Source organism: Elephas maximus, chromosome 22, assembly GCF_024166365.1.
Source record: "Elephas maximus indicus isolate mEleMax1 chromosome 22, mEleMax1 primary haplotype, whole genome shotgun sequence".
Lineage (NCBI taxonomy): Eukaryota > Metazoa > Chordata > Mammalia > Proboscidea > Elephantidae > Elephas > Elephas maximus.
The window spans coordinates 52,151,778-52,163,916 of NC_064840.1; the positions used below are offsets into that span (position 1 = coordinate 52,151,778).

Below are 12,139 nucleotides of genomic sequence, written 5' to 3' on the forward strand. Positions count from 1 at the left end.
TTGAAAAAAAGAAAAGTTCTGAATGCTTTTCCTGAACGCTGTAACGCCAGGCTCTTCCTTACCGAAGAATTGAAAAGACTCGTGCCATCTTCCCAATTGCTCTGATTTTATTCTTGATGATCTCCTTACGGACTGTCGTGCCTCCTTGGAGAATACAAAGAATAAGTGAATTAAAGGAACGTGTTCGCAGGCTGGTTTTTACAAATTCAGGATCAAGTATCTTATTTAAGTTAAAGAAACTGTTGTTTTTACAAAAAGAAATCAAGGCCTGAATTTATTTAAACAAACAAAAATCTCAGGAAGTTCTAAGGAACAAGAGAAAATAAACGTAGAATAGAAAAAGGATGAAGTAAAAAATGGAGAAGCCACAAAAAAGACAGACTCGGCGGATCTATCAGAGATAGGAACCTACTTGTGGTTCTGAAAAGTAGAACACAGCGAGGAATGAAATATGCACATGTAAAGAAACCGCACACAAACACAGCTGCTATAGCAAAGATCTCTTCTGAGAATGCTGTGGGTCACGTTAGTATGCAAAGTTTGGCCTGCCAAACAGCAAGTGATCATTCGAGCGGTTTTCTTCTGTGTGTAAACTCAATGTACAGCTAGCTCTCCTGAACTTAATGGGGGTTGTTTTCATACGTTAATCCTCACTTACTCACATCCCGGTGAGTTATCTTCTATTATAAACAAAACAAAACTTGTTGCCATGGAGTCGATTCCAGTTCATAGTGACCCTATAGGACAGGGTAGAACTGCCCCATAGGATTTCCAAGGCCGTAATCTTTACAGAAGCAGACAGCCACAACTCTCTCCTGCAGAGTTGCTGGTGGTTTCAAACCACCAGCTTTTCAGTTAGCAGCTAAGCGCTTAACCACTGTGCCCCCAGGGCTCCTTGTTTTCTACTATTAAAAAAAAAATTTTTTTTTTTTCTACTATAGGTACAAATTACGAGGATGGGTAAGGTATTTTATAAAGTGACATCAAAAAAGTTAATGCAAGACAGTTAACGCAAGACTTTGTGTCCTTTTCTCAGCTAAGATTCAGGAAATAGCCCACACATGAGAAGCTAAGATTTAGGCATGCACCAGGTGATGGCATTCAAAAGTCAGAGAAAGAAACATGGCCTCTCCTTCCTCACCCTCCAGCTGTCAATACTCTGAGGGGTCATACAGCAGCTTCATACAAAACATTTACCGTAAAACAGAAAGGGAGGATGGAGAGTCTGTCTTGAATTATTCAACTACCAACTAAAAAGTGTCTAACTAAGAGACTGTGGTGGTACAGGCAGTGAGTATTAAGCTCTTAGCACATTTTAGTCGGGTACCTTTCTGATAGCTTGAAATGTAGTGATCTTCAGGGAGAAGAGACACCAAGAAACAAGAAGATGAAATAGAAATATGAGAAGAAAGATTTAAATTTACATGGAAGAGAAAAAAAAAATCAACGTGAAATGCAATGAAAGAGGTAGGTTATTGTCTTTATCAGCTTCTAAGAGACATCCTTGGCATCATGGTAGGACTAAATCACAGATTTTGTCTGTCAGGAGTTTTTGCCATTTCTTAAAAGTTTATAATTTTACATTAATTCATATTTATTGCTATCCAACATTTTCTATCCCCACAGATCATGAACATAAAACTAGGCAACGAAAAAGATATTGTTTGTGGAACAAATGATGCTGAAAACAAGGAACAAAAACAGACAATGGAATGAATAAACAGCTTACAAATCCTAAGAACATGGTGCAACAATTCAGACTATGCTCAGTAAAAGTAACGGAATAACATGCCTGTGAATTCGAAGAAAAAGAAATAAAGATGCATAGTTTTTGCTTTTCTACCAAATTTTAGACCAGTTTGCTAAGTGACTGAAAACCATGCTAATAAGATGATGCACCAGCCAGCATACTTAAAGAAAAATTCTGTGCCATGGTCACAACTAATTGTATGTAGGTGATTACACGCACTGTAATTCCTCTTTATATCTGGCGGAAGAATCCAAAGCACATAGTCTACTGGCAGTAAGCTATCTGTTTCACCTTTACAGAAAGGAAAATATTATTTCATAATTGCAGAGAACTATTTTCTCACTGGAAACTCTGGTGGTATAGTGGTTAAGAGCTATGGCTACTAACCAAAGGTCGGCAGTTCAAATCCACCAGGCGCTCCTTGGAAACTCTATGGGGGCAGTTCTACTCTGTCCTATAGGGTCGCTGTGAGTCGGAACTGACTCGATGGCAATGTTTTTTTTTTTTCTTCTCATTTCTCCCAATTCCTTCCACTCAACATTATAAGAAACTATTGAACTTCACTGTGGTTTTGAGAGGATAAGAGTAGAAAATAAGCAGTAGATAAGAGGGTGAGGTGCCCTCCTCAAGGACCACTAAAACCTCAGTGTGTAACTGGTCAAAACTAGATATGAAAGCCAACACCATTTTTCAACTGAAAAATCCAAAAAAGCCAATGAAAATACTCTTCACTATTAAAAACAAAAAGTAGTAAGTAGTCCAAGTCCTTTCTTCTACCCCTCTAACTGCATCACCCAGAAGAAACAACTGTTTAAAAAACTTATCAGTTTTAATCAAAGTCTTTCTGGACTTTTTATTAAAAAAAAAAAAAAAAATCATGCTATACATATTGTTAGGCATTTGCTTTTTTTTTCCCCTTAACTTTTCAAATAATATCAAACTTATAGAAAAGTTAAAAGATTAGTACAAAGAACTATATATTCTTTATCTAAAATTCATCTACTTGATCTCTCTATATATTATTCATATTATTTCTTTCCCTGAAACATATGAGAGTTAGTTGCATGCACTGTGGCCCTTTATCCCTGAATACATCCGTGTGTATTCTCACTGCCAGTACCACCACATAACATAGTGTGTGGTTCTCATATAACTACAGTACAGGTATCAACCTCCTTAAATTTAATATTGATATGATACCTTTATCTAATCTACTGTCTCGATTCCAGTCTTGTCAACTGACCCAATAAACTCCTTTCTACCTTATACTCTTCTTTCCAGCACAGGATCCGGTCTAGGGTCACGTATTGTAATTAGCTGTCACATCTCTTTAGTTTCCAGTTCTTTAGACTGTTTTTTGTCTTTTATGGCATGGACATTTTTGAATAATACAGTCCCTCCATTCCCTGTCTTTTTGTTTAACAGGACGTTTCTCCTTTGGGATTTCTTTGATGTTTTCTCATGATTAGATTTAAGTTATGCATCCCTGGTTGGAATACTACGTAAGTGACATGTCCTTCTCAGGGCATTGTATCAGGAGGTACCTGACGTGCACCTGTCCCTTGGTGGTGGTTAATTTTAATCACCTGGTCAAGGTGTTTAGTTTCTACACTGTATAGTTACTATTTTTTTTTCTCTTTGAGGCTAATAAGCAACCTGTGGGTAGACGCTCTAAGACCATATGTAAATATCCTGCTTCTGATCACAATTTCCCCACCAGATTAAACATCCATTGATGATTCTTACTTGAATCAATATTTACTATGGTGTTTGCAAAATGATGGTCCAATCTAACCTCCCTCCCCCAGTAACATACTTCTTTTGAGTTCATCATTTTCTTGCTTTTCTTTATAGTTCTTTTCAATTATGAAATGTACTGCCAAACAACGTTAATTGTTGTTTTAGAAAAAAACAAAGGAAGTAGCCAAGGCAAACTTAGCTGGGTGATGAAAGGGCAATACTGCCATTAATAGATGAGGATTTACAGAAGCAGGTTAATAGGATAATCTGGCTTCAGCTTCACAGTGTTTTAAGGGCCTCTCATGGAGAAGTCAGTAAGCAAGGTCCTGAGTAAAGTCTGGGAAGCAGACATCTGGCAGGAATCCGCTCAGAGGAAAAAGAGTACTGTATACTTTCTGCTTCCAGCTCACCCTGCTCTACCTCCTGTTCTCAGAAGTTTATCAAGGCAGAATCCTTTCATGGGGTGAAATAAATATCACAGTTGATTCAAGCAGCAGGGAATGAAGGGGAAATGAGAAACATTATCAGTACATGATCAAGATGAGTACAGATACGAATCAGGAGACGTTCAACTGGGCATTTCGTCCTCAGATTAAGAAGACTGTACAACATTATCAGCGATTTTAGATATGATTTTCCTTAGAATATCTTGTCTCTTGAGGTTATATTCCTCAAATCTGGACTTGTTTTCCTCTACACGTGGTGCACAGCTGTCATTTACGGCTCGACATTCACCATCCTCCTGGGATTTCCCTTCATCTCTCCTGTGCTAGATCTCTTGTTTCATCTTGCTTGGTTTCTCTGATTTTGGTGAAACACATTTTCCAGTGGGTTTTTGAGAAAGGGTACATAGGAGGTAATTTTTATTGAGATCTTGCCAGTCTCAACAGGGCTTTGATGGTTTGGCTGACTGGAATTCTTACCGGAGAAAATTTTTTCTTCAGGATTTTGAAGACATTGCTCCACTGACTTGTTTCCAGCTCTCAATCTTTTATATATAACCGGTTCTCCTCTCACCCAGTAAGCTTTCTTAACCTTCATATTCTGTACTGTAACACTGTTATGCCTTGGTGTGGGTCTGTTTTCCTCTAGGTGGTGGATCCTTCATCTCTCTTAGTTCTAAGGGACTTCATGTCCCTTAATTCTAAGAATTTTTCTTGAATGATTTCCTTCCCTTCATTTCCTCTCTACTCTCTTTTAAGAACTTCTACTATTCAGATGTTAGACGTCCTGGATTGATCCTCTAAGCATCTTTATTCTCCTATTTTCCATCCCTGTTTGTTCTACTTTCTGGGAGATGCCATTAACTTTATCTTTCAAAAGGCTATTGAGTTTTTTATTTCTGCAATTTTTTAATTTTCAAGAGCTTTCTGCTTTTCTGAATGTTCCTTTTTAAAATAGCAGTATGTTTTAGTTTAAAGGATTCTATATCTTCTATTATCTTTCTGAGGATATTATAGTTTTTCCTTATTTAAGTTTTATATTTCCCTCAGAATTCCAGTTCACTTAAGTTGCTTTTTGCTGTTTTTTTTCTCTCACAGAGACGTTCCTTAAGTATCTGATAAGTCTTGGTGTTTGCTCATGATTAAGACTGAGGGACTAAGGATCTTTTTGAGTTGGTGGGTGGAGGGTGTTGACTTTAAGCTTTACACAGAGTGATTAGGGTGGGCCATTATTAGGGAATTCTTGATATCAGTAATGAGTCCACATATGGTCACTTAATTCACCTGTTTTTAGTAAGGTATTGAAACCTTCATTTGTATCTCCCGTTCAGAAACCATTTGGTTTTACATATATTAGATATTACTCTCCAGACCTGAGGAAAAGACAATTGCCCAGTGGCAACTAGAACTTCAGCTGTCTTTCAAATGGCTTTCACCCAGTCTTCTTATTTCAGCTCACTGCCCCCATCAGACCCCAATCATAGCAATTGGTGCTGTCCATTCTTTGCCTTTTGAGGATTCTGTGGAGGACACTGGGTTATATCTCAGCATTCCACATTGCCAAATCGGGCTTTAGCTTTCCTCAGTCAGCTAAATTAGTAAAACTAGTTTGTTTAGCTCCCAAAAATTCCTATGAAAATTTGTTTTTGTAGGTTTATAACTTTTTTTTAACCCTTTCTAGTGTGAAGTATAATAAACATACAGAATAATGCACAAAGGTATAACTCAGTGATTTATTAAAAAGTAAATGCACATATAACCATCACTTGGGTCAGGTCATTACCAGCATCCTAAAAGTCCCACTTGGGACCCTCCTAATAATTATAGCCTCCCTCCCCCAAAGTAAATCATTCTCTTGACTCTTACTGAAATCATTTTTTTACTATGTATACATGCATCCATAAACCCTGCAGTTTTCAGTGTTTTTGAACTTTATATAATTGGAACAATCAAGTATGTATCTTGGGGGGAGGGGTCTGGCTTCTTTTCCTCAACATTATGTTTGTAAGCTTCATCCAAATGTTCCCTACTGCTATAGTTCATTCATTTCCCCCTACTGTATACTATTCCACTATATGAATATAACACAAGTATCTTTTTTACTGTCAATGGCCATTTGGACTGATTTCAATTTTTGGCTATTATGAACTAGGCTGCTATGAATACTCCTGTACATCTCTCTTGGTTGCACATGTGCACATATTTCTATTAAGTATACTCCTAAGATTAGAATGCCGAGTTACAGGGTATGTCTATGCTCAACTTTGGATAACAGTTTAGCATTATCTAATCAAGTGGTTGCATCAATTTACACTTTTGCTGCTCCATATCCTGGCTGATACTCTGTATTAACCATCTTTAATTTTAGCCAATCTGGTGGGTGGGTAGTATAATTCCATTGTGGTTTTAATTGGATGCCCATGATTACCAATGTATTTTAATATCTTTTCATATTTTTGTTGGCCATTTGGGTATCTTCTTTTCCGTGCCTGTGCAAGTCTCATCTTAATGATCTGTAGTTCTGTAAATATACTGCAAATGAGCCTTTGTTGGTTATGTTGCAAACATCCACTCCACTCATCTTTCTACACCCTTAAGAGAGTCTTTTGATAAACACAAGTTCTTTCTTCTAACGTAGTCCAATTTATTATTAGTTTCCAGTATGGTCAGTACTTTTTGTGTTCTGTTTAAGAAATTTTCTTCTACCCGAAGGTCATGAAGACACACTAAATTATTGCCTAGATGCTTTATTGTTTTGCCTTTCATGTTTGAATCTACAAGTCTGCCTGCAATTTAACTTTTAATTTAATAGGGTTGAGGTTTTTATTTTCTCAAATAGATATCCCCAAACCATTTATTGAAAACGCCATCATTTTCCTACTGTTCTGCAGTGCCACCTTTGCCATAAATTAAGCGTCCGTATATGTGTGGATCTATTTCCAGATTCTCAATTCTGTTTCATTGGCCTGCTTGTCTGTTCTTGCACCAGTAAGTCTAATTACTCTAGCTTTATAGTAAATCATGACATTTTATAGAGCCAAACCTTAACACCTTATCCTTCTTTAAGAGTTAAACTTTTTCAATATTAATTTTAGAATCAATCATTTGCATTTCCATACACATTTTAGGGCCAGATGGTCAAGTTTTAAAAAAAGAAAAAAGCCTGTTAAGATCTGACTGACTTTGCATTGAATCTACAGATTAATCTGGGAAAAATCTGCATCTTTACAATATTTAGATTCCTATAATCCATGAACATATTTCTTTCCATTTATTTAGATCTGTTTTAATTTCTCTAATAATGTTTTATTATTTGTTGCTTAGAGGCATCACACATCACTTGTCAGTTTACTGATAGGTATGATATTATAAATGACATCTTTTCAAAAATTCCATTTTGTTGCTGATAAACAGAAATACAAGAGTTTTGATTATTGACTGTATCCAGCAGCTCTGTAACATGGACTCATTGATTCTAATAATTTATCTATAGATTCTTTTAAATTTTCTTTGTATATATTCATATAATCTATAAATAGTGATAGTTTTGTTTCTTCCTTTCCAATCTTTATATCTTGTATTACTTTTTCTTGTTTTATTGTATTGGCTACGAGATAGCAGGCATCCTTCTCTGGTTCCCAATCATCACTAAGGAAAACGTCTTAACATTTCATAAATGTTTGCTACATGATACTCTGACATATATGTCATAAATGTGTATAGATACTCTGTCAGATTAAAGAAATTTCTTTCTAAATCTAGTTTGTTAAGAGATCTACTGTGAACGAAAGATGAATTTTATCTAATGGTGCTTCAGCATCTACTGAAATATGATCTCTCTCCCTTTATTCTGTTTACGCAGTGAATTAAACTGATTTAAAAAAATTATTTATTGTGCTTTAGGTGAAACTTTACAAATCAAGTCAGTCTCTCATACAAAAAGCCATACAAACCCCGCCATGCACCCCCAGCTGCTCTCCCCTTAATGAAACAGCATATTCCTCCCCTCCACACTGTATTCCCTGTGTCCATTCAACCAGCTCCTGTCCCCCTCTTCCTTCTCATCTTGCCACCAGACAGGAGTCGCCCACATAGTCTCATGAATCTACTTGAGCCACTAAGTTCACTCCTCACCAGCATCATTGTCTGTCTTATAGTCCAGGCCAATCTCTCTCTGTAGAGTTGGTTTCGGAAATGGTTCCAATCTTGGGCGTCAAAGGGTCCAGGGACCATGACGGTCAGGGTCCCTCCAGTCTCAGTCAGACCGTTAAACCTGGTCTTTTTACGAGAATTTGAGATCTGCATCCCACTGTACTCCTGCTCCATCAGGGATTCTCTGTTGTGTTCCCTGTCAGGGCAGTCATTGGCGGTAGCTGGGCACCATCTAGTTCTTCAGGTCTCAGGCTGATGGAGTCTCTGGTTTATGTGGCCCTTTCTGTCTCCTGGGCTCATATTCACCTTGTGTCTTTGTTGTTCTTCTCTTTTGCTTCAGGTGGGTTGAGACCAATGTATGCATCTTAGATGGTTGCTTGCTAGCTAAACTGATTTTTTTAAAGTAACATTTTTATTTTAGAATAGTTTTGTTGTTGTTGTTAGGTGCTGTCAAATTGGTTCCAATTTACAGAGACCCTATGTACAACCGAACAAAACACTGCTTGTTCTTGCAGCGTCCTCACAATCATTGCTATGTTTGAGCCCATTGTTGCAGCCGTTGAGTCAATTCATCTCACTGAGGGTTCATTTTTTTTTTTTTTTTACCGACCCTCTACCAAGCATGATGTGCTTCTCCAAGGACTGGTCCCTCCTGATAACATATCCAAAGTACGTGAGACGACGTCTCGTCATCTTTGCTTCTAAGGAGCATCCTTGGCTGTACTTCTTCCAAAACAGATTTGTTCATCCTTCTGGTAGTCCATGGTATATTCAATATTCTTTGCCAAAGCCATAATTCAAAGGCATCAATTCTTCTTCAGTCTTCCTTATCCATTGTCCACCTTTTGCATGCATATGAGGCGACCGAAATACCATGGCTTGGGTCAGGCACACCTTAGTCTTCAAGGTAACATCCTTCTTTTTAACACTTTAAAGAGGTCTTTTGCAGCATATTTGCCCAACACAATCCATCATTTGATTTCTTGACTGCTGTTTCCATGGGTGTTAATTGTGGATCCAAGTAAAATGAAATCCCTGACAACTTCAATATTTTCTCCATTTATCATGGTCCAGTTGTGAGGATTTCTGACTTCTTTATGTTGAAGTTAAATCTATACTGAAGCCTGCAGTCTTTTATCTTTATCAGTAAGTGCTTTAAGTCCTCTTCATTTTCAGCAAGCAAGGTTGTGTCAGCTGCATATCACAGGTTGTTAATGAGTCTTCCACCAATCCTGATGCCACATTCTTCTTCATATAGTCTAGCTTCTCAGATTATTTGCTCAGCATACAGACTGAATAAGTATGGTGAAAAGATCCAACACTGATGCACACCTTTTCTGATTTTAAAACATGCAGTACCCCTTTGCTTTGTTCGAACAACTGCCTCTTGGTTCCATGTGAGTATAATTAAGTGTTCTGGAATTCCCATTCTTTGCAATGTTATCCATAATTTGTTATCATCCACATAAATCGAATGCCTTTGCACAGTCAATAAAACACAGGTAAACATCTTTCTGGTATTCTCTGCTTTCAGCCAAGATGCATCTGACATCAGCAATGATATCCTCTTCTGAATCTGGCTTGAATTTCTGGCAGTTCCCTGTCGATGTACTGCTGCAACTATTTTTGAATGACCTTCAGCAAAATTTTACTTGCATATGATATTAATGATATAGTTCAATTTCCACATTCTGTTGGATCGCCTTTCTTTGGAATGGGCACAATACGCATCTCTTCCAGTCGGTTGGCCAGGTAGGTGTCTTCTAAATTTCTTGGCATAGACGAGTGAGTGCTTCCAGTGCTGCATCCATTTGTTGAAATATCTCAGTTGATATTCTGTCAATTCCTGGAGTCTTGTTTTTTGTCAATGCCTTCAGTGCAGGTTGTAATTCTTCCTTCAGTACCATCTGTATTGATGCTTCCAGCATCACAGCAATACTTAAGTCACCCAGTATGACAAACTGACAGACAAGTGGTGGAGAATAGTTTTAGATTTACAGAAAAGGTGTGAAGATAGTACAGAATTCCCATATAACCCACACACAGTTTCCTCTATTGTTAACATTTTACATTAGTGTGTACTGATTGACTTTTGAATGTTAAATTTATAGTGTTTTTGGAATAGACCCAAATTGGTTGGGAGATATTATTCTTTTTATTATGAGTTTCAGCTTGCTGATATTTTATTTAGGATCATTGCATCTATGTTAATGTCCTTGTCAGGTTTTAATATCATAGTTATATGGGCCTCATTTAATGAATTCAGGAGCATTTCGTCTTTTTTATTCCCAGGAAGAGTTTGCATAAAATTAGTGTTATTTCTTAAATGTTTGGCGGAATTCGTTGGTGAGGCTATCTCTACCTGGCTTTTTCTTTTTAGGACAGTTTTAAATTACAGCTCCTATTTCCTGGTAGGTACAGGATTGTCAAGATTTTCTATATTGTGTTAGTTTGGATAAGGTATATTTTTCAAGGAATCTATCCATGTTATCTAAGTTTTAAAATTTACTGGTGTAAATTTATTTCCTTGTTATTTTCTTAATGTCCATAGGAACTGTAGTGATGTAACCTTTTCAGTACTGGCGTTGATTATTTTTTTCTTCTCTTTTTTTCTTGATCAGTCTTACCAGGGGTTTACCAATTTTAGTTTTTTCAAAAGAGCGTTTTTTGGTTTTGCTGCTCCTATGTGCTGTATTTTGTTTTCTGTTTTGTTAATACTGCTCATAATTTTTTATTTTATTACTTTTACTTTCTTTAGGTTTAATGTGCTAGCCAGCCTTTTGCTAACTTCTTGAGATGTATGCTCATTTTCTACCTTTCTTTTCCAATATACATGCATTTAAGGCTCTAATTTTTTCTCTAAGCAGGGCTTTAGATGCATCCCAGAAGTTTTAATATGTACTACTTTTAATTTATATTCAGTTCAAAATGTTTTCTAATTTTCATTGTGACTTGTTATTTGGTCTATGGGTTATTAAATACATTTTAACATTTCTTTACATAGAGGGGTGTTCTAGTTATCTTTTTATTATCCATTTATATCTTAACTGCATGTGCATATGATTAGAGAACACATAGTCCTTACGGTTTTAATACACTGAGAGTTGCCTTTAACCCAGTATATGGCCAATTTTTTTTTTTTAATTTTTATTGTGCTTTAAGTGAAAGTTTATAAATCAAGTCAGTCTCTCAAACAAAAATCTATATACACCTTGCTATATACTCCTAGTTGCTCTCCCCGTAATGAGACAGCACACTCCTCTCCACTCTCCATTTTTGTGTCCATTCGGCCAGCTTCTGAGCCGCTCTGCCCTCTCATCTCCCATCCAGACAGCACCTGCCCACACAGTCTCATGTGTCTACTTGATCCGAGAAGCTCACTCCTCACCAGTATCATTTTCTATCCCATAGTCCAGTCCAATTCCTGTCTAAAGAGTTGGCTTATAAGAATGGTTCCTGCCTTGGGCTAAGAGGTCTGGGGACCATGACCTCTGGGGTCCTTCTAGTCTCAGTCAGACCATTAAGTCTGGTCTTTTTACAAGAATTTTAGGTCTGCATCCCCCTGCTCTCCTGCTCCCTCAGGGGTTCTCTGCTGTGTTCCCTGACAGGGCAGTCATTGGTTGTAGCTGGGCACCATCTAGTTCTTCTGGACTCGGGCTGATGTAGTCTCTGGTTTATATGGCCCTTTCTGTCTCTTGGGCTCATAATTACCTTGTGTCTTTGGTGTTCTTCACCTTTGTCCCAGGTGGGTCGAGACCAATTGATGCATCCTAGATGCCTGTGTGCTAGCGTTTAAGACCCTAGACGCCACTCTCCAAAGCGGGATCCAGAGTGTTTTCTTAATAGATTTTATTATGTATATGGCCAATTTTTTTAAATGGTCACATGTACTCGAAAAGCATGTATATTCCACAGTTGTTGGGTGCAGTGTTCTTTATATGTTTACTAAGTTCATTAATTGTGTTGTTCTAATTTCCTACAACCTTCCTTATCTTATTTGTTTGCTTATTCTATCAGTTACTGAGAGATATTTGTTAATTCTTTCACTCTGATT

At 37.3% G+C, this 12,139-nt stretch overlaps 1 protein-coding gene across 2 annotated transcripts in view; it reads right to left on the reverse strand.

Annotated features, from left to right (window-relative positions):
* The window catches only part of PPP3CC (protein phosphatase 3 catalytic subunit gamma), a 117,561-nt gene that overhangs the window by 11,972 nt on the left and 93,450 nt on the right, over positions 1-12,139 (reverse strand). For both annotated transcript variants that reach the window (XM_049865223.1, XM_049865222.1), the window contains exon 11: positions 63-144. In XM_049865223.1, the coding sequence (XP_049721180.1) occupies positions 63-144 (82 nt within the window). The remainder of the gene's footprint in view (positions 1-62; positions 145-12,139) is intronic.